Here is a 23,139-nt window from a genome sequence, read left to right as displayed (position 1 = left end):
GAGGAGCAAACCCGTTCTTATTATAAAAAGGGTATCGAACTAATAATTGAGCATCGCTGGGAAAAGTGTATAGAGCTGAAAGGAGATTATGTTGAAAAATAAATATATTTTTCCCAAAATTTTTGTGTTTTCTTTGTTAGGTCGGGTACTTCTGGGCCACCTCCGTACTTTACAGATGGTTCAGAAGCGCAGTACAAAAATGGAAAAAAATTTGTCATCTTATTCATCATGACATGATTTCGGTTGTCCAGGAAAATGGAATTTGCATGCAACCTCTCAGGGCAAAGGTCCGTGCGATGGAATAGGAGGAATTATAAAAAGGACAGCTGCAAGAGCAAATCTTCAACGACTTTACAACCACCAAATAACTTTTTGAATGAGCTAAAATCCATTTGATTGAAATTTCCGTAAAATTGTGCACGAATATGAAATTGAATCAGATTTCTTAAATGTTTGGTTCAAAAATTTCATTACACTTCCTGGTTCACAGCAAATACATGCCGTTATTCCGTTTTCTAAAACAGAAGTAATGGCTAAGTAATTCTCCCTTTCGGGGGAATATAACAATGTGGCTTTATTAGAAACTATGAAAAAGAAAACAATTCGTAGGCCTCGAAAAATGCATTAAAGAACCGGTAAATGTGAAAAAATTTACAGTTTACGGATTTTTTCTAAGATGGCAGAGGGAACTTAAATTTGTGTATGAAATTTGTGATGTAAAACGTTCAATTGTATTCGTGGTGTGTAAGAAATTGATAAATAAATTACTGATGTTGGTTTCTTTCAGTTGTCTTGTTAAGAATCGTACATTTATTGAAAAAAAAAACCTAAAACTGAATAAATTTAACTTTATTGACTTCAACTCTGGTAGTCTTAAACTTTTCGCACGACTGTAACTTATTTTTCTTGAACACTTAAGGCAGTCCCACGATGAAACTTACAGGTCATGTGGGGGACATTTGGGCCTAGATTTGAAAAAAATTTAAGAAATTGAAGACCACCTATTTTCAACATGGCGACTTATATTTCTTTGTCTTTCAAAAAAATTAAATTTTTTTGTTTTGTAAACTAGATTCCTCCTATTTAAAAGTGAATTAGTTTGTGATTAATTTCTCATATTAAAAACTTATATTGGATGAATGGAAAAAAGTTATAACGATTAAAAAAAAATAGTACCAGAAATTTTGAAGTCTTATATAACCGCAATTTTTTAAAATTTTCAAAAAATATTTAATGGTAATATTTTCCATAATATAAGGTTTGATTACACAGAATATTAACCAAATCCTATTAAGTCATTAAAATATCTGTCATGAGTTGACGTGGAATTCGCCATTTCTGTTCTTTCTGTTACATGGACACTCCGAACCGCATGCAGCTTCTTTGATCAGTGACCCACTGTCTCAAGTGTTAACAGCTTAGTTTAAAAACAGTTTGGGGTATCCGCAGATAGCATAAATCCAAAATTTCGAATTTGAAGTAGCACTGCTATATGTTTTCGGAAATTTTTAACTGTGCTTTCACCACAAATGTAACAAAATACTATTTGCTCGTTGGGACCACTTCTACGCGATGAAGACCTGATATCTGAATCAATTCATATATAGAAACTAACCAATAAGACTTCAATTTACGCCCACAAAAGTACTGATTACGGCCAACATCCAAAACTGACGTAAAATTCTAAACTAGATGTAAAAATATTTTTAGCATTGTCAATGCACACCTAATAACAAACCTCTAATGATATCTCAGCAACAAAAAATGTTCTTCAAATTGTTGACCTGTGTGCATCATAATCATTTTTATCCACACCTCCATTATGTTATTCTCCGTTGTAAACAACCCAGGGGCTTCTTTCAGCAAACCCTTCACCCAGCCCCAGTTTACTTAATTTTTTTTTAATACATTTCTTATTTTAAGAATTTAAACTGTTTATTAACACAAAAATTCATAAAAATAAAGTAGGCTTAAAGTGCTCTATAAATCGGAAGTTTTTATGAAAATTTTACTTTATAAAGCCTTAAAAATCGAATTTATGGTTTATGAATAAAGCGATTAACGTTTATTACTTCTTACGGAAGTATAGCTCGTTATCTAATTCTGAATTTCGAACTTTGTACAAAATAAATGTAATCAAAAACGTTAACAAATGTTAGAAATATTGGTATGCAGTTTTAAAGCCTGTTAAATTTTATTGTAATAATTTTTGTTTTTTTTGTAAATTTTTGTTGTTGACGGTGCTACTAATTAAAAGGCTCGAAATTTTGACAAAACTTTGCCGAGTTATCTTATTTTTGTATGTATTCTGTTTGAACATGAACTTACATGGTTTTTGTTAGACTTTTTAAAATGTCGCGTCCCTATTTATATTTGTGCTACTGTATATATGAAAAAATTAAATAAAAATTGCACAGGTGATGCAGAATTTTAACTACCTCCATTCGGTATTAAAATCTTATATGTACATACCTTGAAATTTAATTTTTTTGAATCAATATTGCACTTTTATACTGAGGGCCGGTTGTTCAACGTCTGGTTAACGCAAACCGGTGGTAGAAGCTCCGGCTAAATAAAAAGACTGCTTTATCGATCACATGTTATAAGCATGATGTACTTGAAATCGTCAATAATGATGTTTAACTGGGAGGTAGTGATAACCAAACATTGAACAACGGGACCTAAGCGCGTGTAAGAGTATTTTCTTAGCGTCTATCTGCCTACATACTTCTGAAAATGGAGTTTCTTGAGTCCATTTGGGATCGAAATATGTAAGTGCATTGTCTGCGTCCTCTTTAAGTGGAGGTGTGCACATGCACACTAATGCTTTTATTGTTTCGTTGTTTTAGTAATAGCATACATATTTGGGGAATATTGCTGAAGTGATGGTCGTGGGAACTTTTTGACTTTTTCCCTGCCTACCAATAATTTTATAAGTTTTTTAAATATCTAGCACGTCGAGGATTAGCTTTAGTATTGAGACGTGGGATATTTAAAATGTTTTAGCAATTTGCCTAAAAGCCAAAAATTAATCAATTTAAAATAATTTTTTTACTTAAAAACCACTAACACTATGAAAAATGAAGGAAAGTAATTTTCTCGGAAACTTTAGGTGATGGAAAATTTTTTTCGTTGCTTACTGCCTAAAACCTATCCAACTTAGTAATTAGTTTTTTGAGAGGGAACCCATCACAGGCTTATGTTATCAGCGTGGAATTTCTTGTATCAGTTCTGACATTCTTTTAGATCATTGTCACCATAATTATTATGCAATTTTTTACAATCATTTAAACGGTAAGCTATTAGAGAAGTAACAAATGAAAACCATATGTATGAAAGATGATATAGGGGTATTTCCATACGTCGCATACGTGACAGTCGTACGTATCAATGTGATACAAACAAGGAATACCATTTGTTTTCTTTAACTTTTTTGGGCCATTGAATAGCACTTAATTAGCTCCATATTTAACCGAAAAATGAAAACTATCGAACTGCTTGCTTGGTCCTGAAATATAAGCATTTAAAGAGAGTATCGTTGGGTGACAAAAAATGGAAGTAGATTTTTTCTTTTCTTACAAAATCGCAAAACTCTGCGAATTGTGGATGGCTGTTTTCATGAAACTTATTTTAATATGATTTGGAGCAATTCTAGTTGTTTTTAGAGTTTTTTGAATTAATGCAACTTGTTTCAATTTTCTTTTACAATCCGAAGTGTGAAACGTCATAAATTTCCATCGTTATATTTTTGTTAATATTGCTTTTAAATGAATTTTTAACGCAAATAAAACATGTATTTTATGTAGAATATACTTTATATTTTAACTTCAGCACCAATTCAGGGCGAATTTGTTGGAAATCTATGACTTATTATGTTTCAACTACATACGCCAAATTCGAACCAAAACGGGCCATAAATACGGTTTTTCGAAATATCTGAACCTTGGCGCCACCTAGGAAGACCACTTTACGCAAAGATGATTCTACTTACATAGCCAGTATATATTTTAAAAAAGCGTTGTAAAAAGCAGACAAATCGGCCCGTACATACGTTAGATATAAGACTTTTATTTATTTTTTGTCGTGGTGGACCTTCCGATGGAAACACCCATTTGTAAAAGACTCAAACTGCCAAAACTGCACTTGCACCAGCTGTCACAAATATACGTAATGACTTTTTACTCCACCCAGAACATGATTTAAAGATTAAAGGTAAAGGGTGTTTTTAGAGGTTTGGTTTTCCGATAAAGTTACAAATCGGCCCCATCCGAGCCAGCCGGCATGCCCGAAATTTTATTCAAAACACTAACATAAACTTATTTTTCTGTAACGTAAATTTAAGCTTAACATATTTTATTTATATTTAAAGCTCTAAACCTCTAAAAAAACACGCTTTATCATACACACATGTGGATATAAGAAGTAATTTAAAAAAATGCGTAAAACAAAATCTACCTCATCCGCCGGCACATCTACATTTCGTAAAGCAGCCAGTTTTTTCTCCAAATCAGCTAAAGAACTCTTTGTAAGGCATCCAATTTGACGGTGGCCTGTACCACCTTCGGGTTGCCCGGCGCCAGCGCTTGCACTAGATGTACTGCCGCCTACGCCGCAAACTATTTGACAAATCTTTAATAATGAAGACACTCTTACACTACACGTCCTACTTACCTTCAGAGTGCAATTCGTTAGGGGTGTGGGCAGACGAGCACGAAGCAGCACCACTACTGGTGGGTACTTGGGCACCAGGAACTTGATACGATGACTCCACTCCTTCAATAACATTCGTAGTAAGATGCTGAAAGTCAGAACCACCACTGATGTCAAGAGATGTGCGACGCGAGTTATACACAGACGAACCACGAGCTGAGTTCAAAATACCCGTTGGTGTGCTTTGACCAAGTGATTGTGCGGATGTTATTGGTGATGGTCTGTAAATCTGTATACAAATCAAATTATTTCAAACAATTTAGTCATACTAATTTAGTGATAAATTACAAAATGCGAGCGTGAAAACGTAATTAGCAAATATGCATATACGTAGTAGTACAAAGTGTATTGTTTTAACAATGAAATGGTGAATTGAAAAATGAGATTTAGTTACACAAAATAAAGTAATTAGTTGATGTTAAGACAACTAATATTTTTTACTCGAAACGTAACACTGGAATAAATAATTTCTTATAATTCCTAAGCGTTTTTCAATTTGCCTTTATTTTATAATCTCCTAGAATTAGGCATCAGTAAAAATATTCAAGCATAAAACTTAAAACGAAAGCAGTGAAAAGTAAACGAAACATCTTACTTTCACACAGAAATGGAAAAATGAAAACAATAGCGTAACTGGTTTATCAGAACCCTAATACTTTGTACTACCTCTTCTTGATGCTGCTGTTGTTGTTGTGGAGGCATTGGTGCCGACGATGATAGAGCTGCGATAGGAACCGTTGGCTGCTGGTTGCTTTGTTCATTAGCATTATTAATCGAAGCTACTACAGAAGTGGCAAAAGCATGAGCATGTGTAATATTTTCTAACTCGATTTTTAATTGTTCCAAAGTGTTGCTGGCTGTATTATTCGATGATGCAGATGTCACGGATGATACAATTGTTTGTGTGTTAGATGCTGCGTTTGGCATTGGTGCCGCAGTCGTCATCACTGTGGTACTGGAATTCGACAACGTATTATTGCTTGTCTCCGACGCTACCGCGCTATCACATGAATCGGGAAGCATGACTACGCTATTTCTTTGTGTTTCTGTAAAAGTGACTGGAAATGGGGCTGGGACTGGAGCTGAGGCTTTCGCTTCGAATCCTCCTTCTTCAGCAGTGAAAGCCTTTTGATTAACTGGTGTAGTCGCAGTAACTTCTAGTGTGCCATCTCCAGAAGATGAAATAACAGGGTTTACAAGAAATCTGGATATTTTTCTGCCCGTTGCCGGCACAGCGGATGACGGCGATATAACCATTGGAGCATCATTATTTCGCTTGTTTGGTTCATTTTCAACTTCAACACTATTATGATATTTTTCAATATCCTTGGCTTTATCTGGTGCCGATGCACTTGTTTCTTTTATTGCCGTGCGATGCCTAGCATCAGGTGAGGTTTCGTCATTTTTGGCATCCCCAAACGTTTCCATTTTTGTAACATCCGCTGAATTTAAATTTGCTTGTGCATTCTTTATTCCAACAGTTTCGACTACAGACACTTCACCACAAACTTCTATGTCGTTGGGAGGATTCTCCATTGCGAAAGCAGATGTAGACGAAGTAATTGTATTGTCTGGTGTATAATCAGATGATAAGGACGTGTATTCCGATGCAGTGCTCGTCTTCCGAGAAACCGATTCAGATCCAATCAAATTATCACTACTATTGTTAGGCGTTTCTGATGCTGTAGTTGTGGTAGATGAAGACATTGAAGTTGTTGTTGCGGGATTGCTTTTTACTGTTACTGCTGCAGCAAATGAAGCGCCTTGAGCTGGCGGTCGACCATTAACATTTTCTCCGCTTCCCGAGTTCGTGGTAGTTGCAGCCGGAGTTGATGGCAAGTTAGTTTTTTCAGTAGACAGGGAGCCAACGCTTGAGGATAGTGGCTCGGTTGCTAGCATGGTAGGCTCAAACATTTTAGACATGTCAGTTGAAGTCTCATCGCGCTAAAATTATGTGTTTTAGTTATTGAATTAAAAAAATAGTACTTGTTGTTTGCTTTGTGCAATCACAAAAGATCAAAAATATAAAAAAAATTATAAACATATATAAGAACTAAAAACTATAGATTATGATACCTAACAATACCAGGGTTTTTGGTTATGCTCTTATACTAATATTATTTTAAAATTAATAACAATGAAAAAATATTAGTAGGGAATAAATTTAATTCAACTTATACTTAAGGATAGATATATTTATGTATTGTTTTATTTATACAGATTACTTTTATATTGAATTACAAAAGAGTAACTAACAAAAAAATTCAAAAATCACATTCTAGTTGATTATACCTAATGCTTTTCATCGAATTAACAAGTCACCAAATCGGTTTATGTAAAAAAAATTTTGTTAGTTACGACTTTTACATTTCGGGTGACGATACAAAAATATAACCAATACAATATTTCACAGTCATTCATTTTAATGAATATATATTTTACAAATAAAAAACATTAGGTTTACAATAACAATGCTTCCTACACCACATTTGATTAAATTTTTTAGTTTTAACAAGATACACCAACCGGAAAAATGTAAAACTAAAATTATTCGCTCCAGATTTTAAATTCATTGCCAAATTTAACTTAAAAAACGGAAAGTCAAAACAGAAAATAATACATTTTAGTTGTTAGCGTATTAGTAATATAGTATCACACAGGGGCACACACCTTTTATGTAACATTTGCTTATAACTCCACAAGGAAGCCGCAGAACTGTACATATCTAATTAGTACAAAGTGCTAAAAGATATTTTTTTTTGTAATTTGACAAAAATTAAAATTAACCAAAACCACAAACTAAACCAGACTCACCATGCAAAAAAAGAAAAAGCTTCCAAATCTGTAAGATTTTCTTTTGTTAGTTATGTGCCAGCAATTTTAAACTGATAGGTCGTCAAAAAACATCTAAAGTGTGTTTTTGAAAGTTATGATTTTGGAGAAATTGACCAGCAATACAATTAGGGAGTTCACAAGGTGTTGCATACTGTCCCATAATTGTATGTCGTAAACCTTAAACGGATAAAAATATATGAACGACATTCGCAAAGTACCATAAACTTCATATTATGAATTTTCACATTAAACATTTATTTGAGCCTTTAAAAGAACATTAAATGATAATTATAATTTGTATGCCATGTTTGTGATTACTAGATACAGATACACATACAAATATAATATATACAAAAAAAGCATACCAAAACAGCTATGCCCGTTTTTATATGTGTTTGAATGCGAACTAATCTCTCAATTTACGAGGTATTCGACACAAATTTGGTTTTGAAACCGACTAAATCGGACCACTACAACATACATACGAATAGAGTTCACAGTGAAAATCATTAACATGGGCCCACTATAACTTATAGCCCCATCCAAATTATTGTTGAGACATGAGGTTTTTTCTTTAAAACTCCTCCATTAAACAGGTGCACCATAAAATTATGCGAGCTATTTAGCAAGGAAGCACCGAGTCTACTGAGAATGTTGTCAAGATCGGTGCTGTACAAGGTATATCTCCCTTACCACTGATTGTTTAGGTAAGAGTCCTTGTGATGTACATATGTAACTGCTCCATTTAAATAGCTGAAGACCTGACATTTTGAAAGTCATTAAGATACATTTAATATATGTAATGCATAGCTCCCAAACCGCTTCTCATAAGCAGAAAATCGCAGTTCAAAGTCCGCGTAAAACCATAGGTTCCTCCCATTTGTGTGACAACATCAAGGTGAACGCCACAAATCGGAAAAAAGCTCGATCAAACACTAACACATTTTGTAAGCGCCAGACTATAATTATTATTATAGTTCTTCAACAAGACGACATATGTGGGAAGTGGAACCACATTCCCCGCTCATAACGTACCACCGCCGAAGAAGTATGTGAGACCGGTATAGGGAGCTGAAGAGGGCCGAAATATGTGAATGCGAAAAACTCGAAATGCTGGCTGACAGGAAAACGCACGAAAATTTTACCAGATAGCGATTTGAGGAAGGTTTGAAGCCCAGGGTGAACTCCTTTGGCGACCACCACACTCAATGGTAAGTACTGAAAGTTGTGGAGAAGACGAACCCGAGCCCCCAGTCGGTGCTGACTAGAGATTTTTTTTGCGATCCCGGGATTTCGAGACATCTTTCATACAATCCCGGGATCCCGGGATTTAGATATTCATTATTTTCCAACAACTTAACATGAAACAACTACATCAATATAGTTTGAGAAGCTGTCCTACCATATAATAAATCTATATATATAAATGTGAATGGTTGTTTGTTTATTACCTTATAACTTCCGAACCGCGGCACGGAATCGCACGAAACTTTGTACGCTTATCTGCTTTTACCCCGGGCAGGTTATAAGCATAGAGAAAAATGGGCAGTACTGGAAAAGAGGGTGTGGCACCTCCTATACTAACTAAAATTTTCATGTTGTATATCTCTTGAAATATTTGTGGCATGCTTATGGTAAAATATGGGCGGTATTGGAAAAGGGGGCGTGGCACCTCCCATAGGCGTGAATTATTTAATTAGCTCTAACTTCGGAACCGTAAGTCACATGAAATTGAAATTTGGTATGCAAACATATCTATGGTAGATGCTTATCTTAAGGTATATACAAATGAGTTTGTAAAAGAGGGGCGTGGCATATAACATAGGCGTGGAATTTTTAGTCAGTCATATCTTCGGAACCATAAGTCACATGGGCTGGAAATTTAGTATGCAGACATATGTATTGTAGGTGCTTATGGTAAGGCATCTATATTTAAATACACTACAATAAAATTTTGAAATCTCTTTTTTGAAAGCACCGTTGGCTCGATTTCAATGAAACATATACCGATTTAAAAGATATAACTTCGTCTAATCCAGAAATGTTAATTCCGATACATAGGGGGCGTGGCATCTGACATATAGCCTAAAATGTGAAAGCCACTATATCTCCAAAACCAATTATTTTGAGGAGCTGAAACTTAGCACAGATACATAGATTGTAAATACCCTACTTACGGTGAAAAATGGTAGGTACTGGGAAAGTGGGCGTGGCACTTCCCATACAAACTGAAATTTTCATATCGCTTATCTCGGGAACCACTTAAGCTAACGTCCTGAAATTGGACACAGCAACATATGTTGTCAATACCGTACTTTCGGCGAAGAGTGGTACATTTTTGGNGTCCTACCATATAATAAATCTATATATATAAATGTGAATGGTTGTTTGTTTATTACCTTATAACTTCCGAACCGCGGCACGGAATCGCACGAAACTTTGTACGCTTATCTGCTTTTACCCCGGGCAGGTTATAAGCATAGAGAAAAATGGGCAGTACTGGAAAAGAGGGTGTGGCACCTCCTATACTAACTAAAATTTTCATGTTGTATATCTCTTGAAATATTTGTGGCATGCTTATGGTAAAATATGGGCGGTATTGGAAAAGGGGGCGTGGCACCTCCCATAGGCGTGAATTATTTAATTAGCTCTAACTTCGGAACCGTAAGTCACATGAAATTGAAATTTGGTATGCAAACATATCTATGGTAGATGCTTATCTTAAGGTATATACAAATGAGTTTGTAAAAGAGGGGCGTGGCATATAACATAGGCGTGGAATTTTTAGTCAGTCATATCTTCGGAACCATAAGTCACATGGGCTGGAAATTTAGTATGCAGACATATGTATTGTAGGTGCTTATGGTAAGGCATCTATATTTAAATACACTACAATAAAATTTTGAAATCTCTTTTTTGAAAGCACCGTTGGCTCGATTTCAATGAAACATATACCGATTTAAAAGATATAACTTCGTCTAATCCAGAAATGTTAATTCCGATACATAGGGGGCGTGGCATCTGACATATAGCCTAAAATGTGAAAGCCACTATATCTCCAAAACCAATTATTTTGAGGAGCTGAAACTTAGCACAGATACATAGATTGTAAATACCCTACTTACGGTGAAAAATGGTAGGTACTGGGAAAGTGGGCGTGGCACTTCCCATACAAACTGAAATTTTCATATCGCTTATCTCGGGAACCACTTAAGCTAACGTCCTGAAATTGGACACAGCAACATATGTTGTCAATACCGTACTTTCGGCGAAGAGTGGTACATTTTTGGAAGGGGGCGTGGCACCGCCCACACAAACTGAAATTCTCATATCGCTTATCTCTGGAACCGCTTATGCTAACGTCTGAAATTTGGCACAGCAACATATGTTGCCAATAACGTACTTACGTAGAAAAGTGGTAGATTTTAGAAAAGAGGGCGTGGCACCACCCATACAAACTGAAATTCTTATATCGCTTATCTGTGGAACCGTCAATGCTAACGTCCTGAAATTTCACACAGCAACATATGTTGTCAATACCACACATACGGAGAAAAGTGGTATATTTAGGAAAAGGGGACGTGGCACCGCCCACACAAACTGAAATTCTCATACCGCCTATCTCTGGAACCGCTTATGCTAACGTCCTGAAATTTCACACAGCAACATATGTTGTCAATACCACACATACGGAGAAAAGTGGTATATTTAGGAAAAGGGGACGTGGCACCGCCCACACAAACTGAAATTCTCATACCGCCTATCTCTGGAACCGCTTATGCTAACGTCCTGAAATTTGACACAGCTATTTATGATATCAATAGCGTACTTATGGCGAAAAGTGGTAGATAATGGGAAAGGTGTGGCACCGCCCATACAAACTGACATTCTCATACCGCTTATCTCTGGGCCCGCATACGCTAACGTCTTGAAATTCGACACAGCAACATATGTTGTCAATACCGTACTTATGACGAAGAGTCGTAGATTTTGGAAAAAGGGGCGTGACACCGCCCATACAAATTGAAATTCTCATATCGGTTATCTCTGGAACCACTTATTTTAAGGCAATGAAATTTTATACACCTAGATTTATACACATATAAAATCACAAGAATCATTCAATTGGGAACCATTTTCTCCCAGATTTTAAAATCGCATTGAATCATTGTTGTTTTGTGAAAAAGTTTTTAGAAGTTCCAGTGTGTTTCAGGTGGCGCAGGGATTGAAAGCTATCCTAAAAAATCATATTTATGATCAGATTTGTTTCACTTTTAAAACACATATTAGTAACATAAAATTTGGTGTAACTTGGTAGCCCAATCGTGTGATGAAAGAATATTGGGCTCCGGCCCAGTCTTGATAAAAACCCGTGCGAAACCGCCGTTAGAGAAGGAAATATTATCTTTTGTTGTAAACCTTCAGGATACTTTCTCAACCGTTAACGAGTCTGACGAAAAAAGAAAGAGTTTATGTAGATGTGGGCAATTTAGTTTTTAACCTACAAGAGGCTCTCAGACAAATATAATCGAAAAACTTATTTAGTCTGAATTGGTATATGTTTGATATTAGTCAGTGATGAACATCTCATCTATACATACAAATACATATGCATATTTTTTATAACTGAAAATTGAGGTTCCTTTTTCGGTCTATTTTCAAAAGTTACTCTGAAGATGTTTGGAGGAGGCTTGGTAGAACTAGCATTAATCAATCCGGCATTAACGTTCATAATTCGATTTTAAGTTTTCCTGTAAATTCGTTATAAATTATGCTGGTGGACTTCAAAATAGTATTTCGAATAAAGGAGTTAGTATTGGTTACAGGTAAAATTCAAAAGTGTATGGAAAAAGATGTCGAATTTCGACAACTGGGCGATACTAGTATATATAAATGAGACTGTGAAAGGGGCGGCAAATCCCAAAGGCGTCGAATATTTTACCAGTTATAACTTCGGAACAATAAGTCACATAAACATGACATTTGGTATGCAGAGATATCTATGGTAGGTGCTTATAGTAAGGTATATATAAATGAGTTTGTAAAAGGGGCCGTAGCCCTTAAGATAGGCTTGGAATTTTTTAACAGCCATAACTTCGGAACCACAAGTAACATGACCCCTTTAATTCCTTCTGACGTGGGGTGAAACCCGCGGGTAAAAGCTAGTATTAAATAAATGGGTTTGAAACCTACTTTATTATTTAAGTTAAAAAATTTTCATTAGTAACAAAACAAAAGGGAGTAAATTTATACACATTTAACAGTACTTTAGCGTGTAAATATATTTATTTATTTATTTATTTATTTATTTATTTATTTATTTATTACGATCTTGAAGATCTAGATAATTTAATAAGGTACAAAGTATTTTTAATGTTTACATATTTGTTTCGATTCTTTAAATTTCTTCGGCTTCAATTATCTAATAATCTATAAAATTATTTACTAAAAATTTTTAACTACTTGATAGGTAGCGCTTTACAGTAGCTGTATAATAATTTTTTAAATTTTTTGGTATTATTGCAGTTTTTAATATCAATTGGCAGATCATTATATTCTCTAATTCCATCGTAGTATATACTTTTTTTATCGAATTCGGATCTCACTACCGGCAAGTAAAAGTTGTTATTGTGTCTTGTTTGATAGCTATGGACCTCTCTATTTAGTCTGACACGTTCACTTAGGTAATTCGGCAGGTTTCCCAACTTTATGTTGTGTATAAACTTCAATGTGTAGTAAGTCATGTTCTGTTTTACACTAAGCCAGTTTAAGCTGTCAAGTAAATCTTTAATTGGGGTATCATACCGTTTTCTTAATATGAAACGCATAATTTTGTTTTGCTTAATTTGTAGCCTGGATATTTGCGAATCAGCTAATGCGAATAGAATTGTAGGGCAGTAAATGAAATGCGGCTCGATAATGGATCTATAGACCAGTATTTTGTATTGCTTACTAATATGCTTGCATGATCGAAACATGAACCCTATTTTTTTGGAAATTTTCCCTTCAATGTATTTTAGATGTTCATCCAATTTTAATTTGTCATCTATAATTATTCCCAGATATTTTATTCGGTTTACTCTTTCTATAGGGGTATTTGCTATTTTTAGCGACACATTATCATCTTGAGTCACTCTAGACCCCATTATCATCCATTTTGTCTTTTCTATGTTTATTTTAAGCATATTTTGGCACAACCACTTATATATTGCCTGTAGGTCCGACTGTATTTTTGAGGCTGCCTCATCAATCGTGTTACAGCTTATAGTCAAAAGTGCATCATCAGCGAATAATCTTATTTTGCAGTATTTGATACAGTTTTTAATATCATTTATGTAAATTATAAAAAGAATTGCTGCAAGCACCGATCCCTGTGGCAATCCTATTTCAATGTCCACTTCGGGGGAAGTCTTACTTCTTATTACAGTTTTCTGTTTTCTTCCACTAAGGTAACTTTTGAACCAGTTAAGCGCTATATTTCTAATGCCAATATTATACAGTTTTTTTATAAGAATATCTCTGTCTACTGTTTCGAACGCTCTTTTTAGGTCGAGGAAAACTGAAATTGTAAATTGTTTCTTCGTTCTACTTTCTTTCCATTCTGCAACTACCAGGTTAAGTGCAGTTTCACACGAGTGTTTTGATCTAAACCCTGACTGCTCATTTATAATAATTTCGTATTTATTTAAGTAATCCAGCAATTGGTTCTTAACTACAGTTTCTATTATTTTCTCATCGCTAGGTAAGGTACTTATGGGTCGTATCTCCTCTGGCTTAATTGTTCCCTTTACTTTTTCAACAGGTACAATTACTGATGTCTTCCAGCAATCTGGAAATACACCAAATTGGAAACTTTCATTAATTACACATGTGTAGGTATAGCCTAAGTACTCCATGCTGTCTTTTAATACACCTTCCGTTACTAATTTTTTTCCTCCGTATTTGTTTTTTAATTTCGTTGTAACTCTCGTAAGTTCTTCAACATCTATTTCTTTCAGTTTAAACAAGCTTCTGTTTATCTCCATTTGATTTCCACCTGCTTCGAAGATTTCAATGCTATCTCGGATTCTGCTTATGCTCTCACTAAAGTAACGGTTTAATTCAGTTGCTATTTCATAATCATCTTCAATAAGAGCACCATTTACAGAAATTTTTTGAATTTGTGCTACCTCACTACTCAGATTTATGGCGTCTTTTAGACATTTCCACATTAACTTTTGGTTATTAGTATTTCTTGAGATTTCGTTTTCCATAAATGTTTTCTTTTTTATTTTAACTGCTTTTTTGTAATATCGTTTTATTATAATATAGTTATCCCAATTATTGGTTCTCTCTGCTATTTTAAATTGTTCATATTTCAGCTTATTCAATTCTGTTAGTTCATGGTCGTACCATTTATTAATCAATTTAACTTGAACTCGTTTTTTATATGTTAAAGTGGCCATTACGTCATTGAGGATACTGTTTATTCCTTGGACCTTTAGGCTAACTTCGCAGTTGTTTAGTTCAGCTAAATTGTAAGTTCTAAGGAGATTTACTAAGTGGTCTTTTGTATAGTTATTCCAACACACGCGGTTTTCATAAATTCTCATTTGGTACTTCTTTTGAGTTGGTAGTTTGAATGAAATAGTTTCATGATCTGATATTTTATGCGAAGCCAAATTCGATACTTCAACTTCAGATTTGTTACTAAAGAGTAGATCTATTCTCGTTTGTGTTGTTTCTGTTATTCTTGTATTAAAATTAATTAATTGATACATTGCTAGTGATTCGAACGTCCTAATTAGCTGGCTCGAGTATGTTGTGTGTGTATTGACATTTATATTAAAGTCGCCAATAACGATATTGTTGCCGCTTTCAGAAAAGCAATCTTCCATCACCTCATTAATATGTCTTATAAATTCGGCATCACTGGTGTTTGGTGAGTGATATAACGCACAAATCCGCCACTTAGTTATACATCGTATTGTTTCCAACACAATACACCATATATTATTACCTATGCTCCTATTGAATATAACTTTGAAATCAATTTGCTTATGAATATAGGTTAAGACACCACCGGTGTGACGACTATGCGAGTCGCATCTAATATGATTGAACCCAGCAATCTCCAGTTCCGAGTCATATACATCCTCCGTAGTATGTGTTTCTGCACAAAGTACAATATCTGGATTTTCTTCCTCGATCATTATTTCAACTTCATTTTTGTTGCTGTGATACTATTTGTATTAAGATATATACATTTTAGTTTATTTTTGTGTTTCTTGAATTTTTCATTATATATTGTTTGTGTGTTTTCTGCATCTTCATTTAGTTGCTAATAACCTAATTTTTGTTTTTTTATCTCTAGTTTATTATTGTAGCATTGACAGTGCCTGTCAAATGTATCATGATTTATGTCTAAAGCTAGGTTTAATTTTGTGTTCGCTTTTATGCAATTTAGACACTTGTTAATTGGATTTTTTTCACATGTTTTATCGTTGTGTTTTCCGTGGCATTTGTGGCAAGCTTCTTCGTTTTTACAGTCGGCTGATTTATGATTAAATCCTTTGCATTTGTAGCACATTAGTACATTAATAGCATCGAAGACTTTACATCTATCCCACCCGACATTTATTCGCTCTGCGGCAAGAATTTTTGTAAAATCCTCTTTATCTATTTCGATGATTGCATTATACACCTTTATGTTGCCTCGATTTCTTTCAAACTGCTTCAATACTTTTAATGAGCCTTGGATCAGGTTATTATTTTGCTTCCTTATTGATTCTATTAAATCGCTATTTTCGTATTTAAAATTCATTCCTGCAATTAGGATAAAGTAACTTAAGGCATGTCGAAAATAGCTCGATGCAAAAAAAACTTATTCTCATTCGTTATGCGAATGATCCGCATCACATCCGCATTCGACATTCGCATCAAATGATACGAATGTTTTGCGAACGCGAATGTGTACATGGGCGGAGAGTCCACTCCAGTGTTGCCACAAAAGAATTACCAAGTTCCTCAGAAACCTCAAAATCCGAACAAATTACTCAACATTTCTTATTACAGATATGAGTATTGTGCACTGCATACTATTTACAGGTACTTGGTATAAAAATTAATTACATTCTCCAATTCAATTGGTACATTTGTTCGGTAGAGTGCAATAAGGCCCGAGGAAATAACGCCCATGGCCTTTATTTCCTAAAAGAAAGAAATAAAGGCCGCTTGCGTTATTGCCTTTTTGAAAAAGAAATTAAGCCCGCGGGCTTTATTGCCTTTTGTCGGTGGGCATTCCCATGCGTCATCCACATCACCACAATATTTTTGCGGCGTGGGTACACACGTGGGTGGTGCTCAACCGCGGCGGTCCCCGTTGGCGCCATCGCGCGACGCCATGCGGCGCGGCGCTCCTGACTCGGCCGTCCGCGTTTGCGCGCCACCACTGACAAACCTAAGACGCTGAGAACAAATATTAGCATCGCATTGAAGTCTAAAAAAAAAATAACAATTTACCTTTAATTTCCCATAATTCGCATATCAGTTATTGGCAAAAATACCTTTCGATTTTATGCGTATACTGCAGAAGAGAATTTAACGCAGAACTACACTGTATGCAATTCTCTCTACAATTCGTTTGAAATAAGTTCCCTTTTATGCAAATGTATGACAATATACATAATTAGAATGTCTCAGCAAAATAAAGCCAGAGAAAATACTACTCACGGGCTTTATTTCCTTTTTTATGAAATAAATCTATNTATGCGTATACTGCAGAAGAGAATTTAACGCAGAACTACACTGTATGCAATTCTCTCTACAATTCGTTTGAAATAAGTTCCCTTTTATGCAAATGTATGACAATATACATAATTAGAATGTCTCAGCAAAATAAAGCCAGAGAAAATACTACTCACGGGCTTTATTTCCTTTTTTATGAAATAAATCTATCGGGCGTTATTTCCTTTTCTTTGGGAAATAAAGCCCGCGGGCTTTATTGCCTTTTATTGGTGGACGCTATTTCCCTTTCGAAATGGAAATAACGCCCATGGGATTTATTTCTATTTTTTTTTTGGGAAATAATGCCCATGGGCGTTATTTCCACGGGCCTTATTGCACTCCACCCATTTGTTCTTGCGATCAAATCAAAGTCTCACCGTCATTTTTTATGCCTTGGTTTGTATATAATATTGCTGCAACTATATCAGTGCTCAATCTGGTCCTCAAGTCAGTGCTACACATTTCTAAACTACTAAATATAAGTTCTACAGAAGCATTAGAAGAGGGCTATATTATTAATTCAGATATATTTTTTAATTGGGAAACTTATATGAACCTGAAGAATCTTTTAATTCAAAAACTTTTCCTATAATTTTCTGGATCTAATGAGGAATCAATATGAATATCCTTATGATCGAACAATGCGTGTTCTCTCCATTCGTTACCGAGATTTTGCAATTTTAAAATAAGTGGAAAATATAACGATGGAATGAACAAAAGTATCGATAACATTTTGAATATTTAGCAGCAAATGCAGATGTGCTTAAGAGCGAAAAACACCACACAAGCGGCTTGACAAACCAAGAGAAACATCCCTTTGCTTAAAGCTATTTATGTTGTGTATGGGGGTGTTTGAAGGTTTGACAAGCCGTTTGAGGGAAATGTGAACAAAACTCAAAATTTTTTATTTTCTAGCCGTCATGTTCACGTTTGATCAAACCGCTTACATTGTGTATGGTAAAATCGCATCCGTGCAGCCGGCTTTATATACGAGCCTGTAAGAAATCGCCCCATGGGAGAAAAGGCAGCAAAATTACTTTTTTGTAATATAATATGCCCGTTTTGAACTTTGACTAATACTTAGATTAAAACACTGCACAGGTTAAGCACTCGTTCAATGTTCTAATATTTTAGAAAAGTTCCTTTGGGACGCAAGTCTTTTTCAGGTGTATTTTTTCTTAGGCTTTGTAAAAAAAATTGCAAAAAAAAATGAAAAACTGTATAGGGTTGGTCGAATGAATGGCCGTCCTAGTCACCAGTTCTGAGTATATTCGATTTTTGGGTATAAGGCCTTATGTTGGACAGAAGGGGGAGTATAAGGGACACAAAATTGAGAAAATTAGCCTATGGTTACAGAAAATATGGAATAAATTAATTGACGAAGACCTGCGTGCAAAATGAACCTTTCTTTCAAAGTTCACACTGCTGGCAAATGTAAATAGGGACTAAAATTTAAAAACTAATTAATACAACTAATTTTACTTACTGTGGAAAATTAACAATAAAATACTTTTTTCGCAAAATCTTTTAAAGAGCCAAGAGTCAGGACCGTCCTGAAAATTATGTACATTCATACATACATATGTATGTATATACGCTTAGTAGATTTATTCATTCATTTATTAAAAATTCCATACATACGTTATAATATAAAGAAAAAAACATAGTCAGATAACTAAAGCTAGAGCTCCACACCAAAATTTTCAAGATTTGAGGTGATTTTATTTCGTGGAAAAGAAGTCTGATATGCTCGATTGTTTTTGAGGATGGGAAATTTTGAGATCGAGTGCTTTTTGATGCTTCACATTATTTTCTTCAGATCATTTGATGGAATTCTCGAAGCAGTCGTAAAACAAAATGCAAAGCATTCGTGATATCGAGTTCTTAAAATTTCCAATATTCGTTATATAGTCAACAATGCATTAAAAAAAAAGTGTTCGTTATACCGAACAATCGTTATGCTTTCGTTATACTGGAGCACCACCTCATTTCACATATAATTAACTGCATTTAAATGTGCATTTCAAAATTTTAACAAAAATTATAAAAGTGCAAAAAAAAACATTTGCCAAAATTTTAAACTTTTTACTCAGCGTTTTTAGAAACATTTGAGGTATGCAGTTTTATAGCCCATTAAATTAAAGTAGGATAAAATGCATGTTTCGTGCAGTTACAAAATACCATTGATTTTCGGGAATTTTTTAAACGAAGCTGGGCGGTTTCTTCCATATAAACAAATTGTCGAACTTACTTTGTATGGAAGAAAATGCGTGACACCGCCAGCAAAAAAATAAAAAATCAAAGATACTTTTAGTCACTTGAAACTTGCATTTTATCCTCCTGTAATTTAATGGGCTATACTTACAAAATTGCGTACCTAGAATTTTTCTAAGAATTCTGAGTGAGAAGATTGAAACAGGTTGAAACAAAAAAAATTCAAAACACACCAAGCAAACAATATACTCACGACACTATGTGCCAAATATACTAAAACTGCGTTTTTAGTTTTAGAATGTTTTTATTTGAACTTTATAATTTCAAAGATATAATAAACTCTAAATTTTTTTTTTAAAATTCGGTGCATTGTAGAATAAAAATGGGTACCAAATAAAAGAGAAAATTTTGTAGGATTAAAACAAAAAAATTTGGGTTCACAAGGACGAATAGGTATTGAAAATTCCCTTTTAATCAATTTAATTTTTAAGCAAATAAAGTTGGAGGGACTATACTCGAGGACGTTGTTGAGTATATATTAGTCTTTAACATATAAACTTTTCAAAATAAATATTGCAAAATTTCAAGGATATGCAAGGATAACATTTTTAATGCCATTTGCAATACCTTATGCACCAAAAAAATTAATCTGTTCTTTCTCTACAAAATTTTCTCTTTAATTTGATATCCATACTGTTTTCCTAAGTACAATGCACTAAATTTTTTAAACCATTTTCTGAATTACTCATATTATTCAATTTTCAAAGTCATTTTAAAAAACCCTGACGTCAGAGAGAAAAACTAAAAACGCAATTTTACTGTATATTTGAACCATGGCTTCGCGAATATATTGATTTTTTGTGTGTAAAATTGCCTGTCGCACGGTGTTATGTGTATGTATAATTAGATAGACATTTATATAAAAATATTAAATATTAAATAAACAAAAGAAACATAGCAAAAACTGGTCAAGATAAGGCGTTTCTATTATTGCCACCATTGCATATTACAAATCCCGAAAATCCCGGGATTCTTGGCAAATAATCCCAGGATTTTCGGCACTTAAAAAAGGCCGGAATCCCGGGATCCCGAGATTAACATCCCTAGTGCTGACGTATTCGATAATCCGCCGCCTGACTATGATGGGGTACGAATATGAATTACGCGGCTGAACAAAGCAGCTGGAGTTGACAGCTTGCCAGCTGAGCTATTAAAGTACGGCAGCGATGAGCTGCTAAGGTGCATGCAGAATAAGGTCAGATGAACGCATGTCCAACGACTGGAATTTAAGTGTGCTAAGCACAACCCACAAAAAACGCGACCCCGCAATTCGTGCCAACCACCGCGAGATAAGCCTTCTAAGCATTTTAACCTATGCATTTTAACCTATGGGGTTATCAAGGGTATGTGTGAAAGACTGAAGTCCACCCTCAGCGAACTGATTGGGACTAATCAGTGTGGCTTTAACAGGGCAATTCTGGCAATTGTCTTTTAACTCACCACAGCCTTTCGAAAGGCACATTAAAAAAAAAAAAATTTTTTTCTGTTCAAAACAATAAAAACTACTAAATAAATAATATTAAATTAAAAAAGAAAAAATTAAAATAAGGCAAAAATAAATTAGAAATATTTAAAAAAAAAATTGAGTAATTTTTAAGCAAAAAATAAAACCTAATTCAATTCTCATATAAAAATTAAAGATAATCGTTAATTTCTTCATGATCCAATGATCCGATTTAAATCAAATTAGTATGCGACCACCTGTGAGGTAACACCTTTCCTTTAAAAAAAAGAATTATGTAAATCGGTTAATGTGGTCCAAAGTTATGCGGTAACATACATCAAAAAATAAAAAAATATTCCGACGAACTGATAACCCGAACTGAACCTGTGAATTTGATTAAAAATAAATCAAAAAGAAGAAAATAGTACTTAAAAGGTAAGAAAGAATATTTTTATTTTTAAAACACAAAATAAATATCAAAAGAAAACTAAATTCCAAAAGCAAATTAAATTAGCAAAGAAAGAATTAATAAAATAAGTTTCTAAATATTATGTAAAATTAAAAAAATATTTTTATCTTTGAAATAAAATCTATAAATGAAAAAAATATACTAAGAGAAGAAAAAATTACTTGAAAAAAGAAAAAAAAGAAATAATTAAAATTAATAAAATAAAGTATAGTTAAATAAGTTCCTAAAAATTTAAAAGAATAGCATCTAAATATTAAAAGCAAATTAAATTAAGAAAGAAGAAAATATAATGAAAAAAGAAAGATATGAGATTAAAAAGTATATATTTTTTTATAAAACAAAAGAATTAATGGCACGCCCGTGCTTTGCTCACTCGGCCATTGCGAGGGTTGGTGCGACACGAACTAAATGATTTACAAGCAGAATTCGCAAACAAACGAGACATTTCACGAATGATTCGTCCAAAGATACAAACTTTTTGATCAATTTCAATCGTTTTGCGCATGAGCAAACCCAAAGCCAGTACCTTTGCAAAGAAAAAGAGTGCAAACAAAACGAATAATAATAGATTGGCGCTTACACGTATGTTAGTGTTTGGCCGAGCTTCTCCTCANTCACACAAAGCGGAGGGACCTACAGTTTTACGCCGACTCCGAACGGCGATTGTATTTTTATGAGAAGCTGTTTTTCATGGCAGAAATACACTCGGAGGTTTGCCATTGCCTGCCGAGGGACGACCGCTGTTAAGAAAAAACCTTTTCTATATTTTTTGCGATGTTGCTTTGACCAGGGTTTGAACCCAGGTGCTGATGAGTGAAAGCGCGCACTTCTTACCACTACACCACAGCGGCCGACTAACAAACTAAACTAAACAAAACTATTTATGTCAATATTTTTGTGGCTTATTATCATTTATTTAAATATTGTTATTGAGCTTTGTACCACGATAATGTTTTTTAGGAAAAATGGAAAAAGCAACAAAGTCTAAACGGTAAAAGTCTACTTTTCCATAACAACATTGAAATAAATGTTAATAAGCCACAAAGATACTTACAAATAAATAGTTTAGGAAGAGTCTGCCTGAAACTATACAATAAAGCAAATTAATTAAATATCAAGTTTAAATAGCGGCTTATCAGCTGCACTTGATAGTATTTAGTAGTTTGAATAAGGAAATGAATTAGCAACAAGAGTTAAGGGGTGTGCATAGCTCAGTGGTTAGCGCTTCTAACTTTGCACATCGATGATGCGGATTCCGAAATAGCAGCTATAACTTCTACCGCTTAGACTTTGCTGATTTTTCTTTAAAAACATCATCGTGGTACAAAGGTCAGTAGCAATATTGAAAGAACGATTTCTGTTTCGCTCCTTGAGGGGCATTGGTAGATCGTTTTCTTATTTTTGAAAATCGTTACCTTTAATGAAAAGTAATTCCCTAAAAATTTTGGGCCATTTTACCGAGTCCAACCCGTGCCACAAACGTGTCAAAGTTAAGATAACGACAGCATACTTGCGTCGGTGCTGCCTTGATAACCACCTTATTAGCGGCCTTCGCGCGATCACTATAAGGGAATCCAATCCCGCAAACGCGGGATCCCGCGTCATTTTTGCGGGATCAGAAATGAGGGATCCGCGAGATTTG

At 34.4% G+C, this 23,139-nt stretch overlaps 1 protein-coding gene across 6 annotated transcripts in view; it reads right to left on the bottom strand.

Annotated features, from left to right (window-relative positions):
* Wnk (Wnk kinase) overlaps positions 1 to 23,139 on the bottom strand; it is a 202,527-nt gene that overhangs the window by 58,196 nt on the left and 121,192 nt on the right. For 5 of the 6 annotated variants that reach the window (XM_017609208.1, XM_017609210.1, XM_017609212.1 and 2 more), the window contains 3 exons: positions 5,377 to 6,654; positions 4,672 to 4,939; positions 4,456 to 4,616 (listed from right to left, as the gene is read on the bottom strand). In XM_017609208.1, coding sequence (XP_017464697.1) covers positions 4,456 to 4,616; positions 4,672 to 4,939; positions 5,377 to 6,654 — 1,707 coding nt within the window. The remainder of the gene's footprint in view (positions 1 to 4,455; positions 4,617 to 4,671; positions 4,940 to 5,376; positions 6,655 to 23,139) is intronic. The other variant, XM_017609214.1, reaches the window with a different exon arrangement.

This window comes from Rhagoletis zephyria, unplaced genomic scaffold, assembly GCF_001687245.7.
Source record: "Rhagoletis zephyria isolate East Lansing unplaced genomic scaffold, Rhagoletis_zephyria_1.1 Rzeph_scaffold_00202, whole genome shotgun sequence".
Taxonomy (NCBI): Eukaryota; Metazoa; Arthropoda; class Insecta; order Diptera; family Tephritidae; genus Rhagoletis; species Rhagoletis zephyria.
This window is presented reverse-complemented; position numbering and strand designations above follow the sequence as displayed.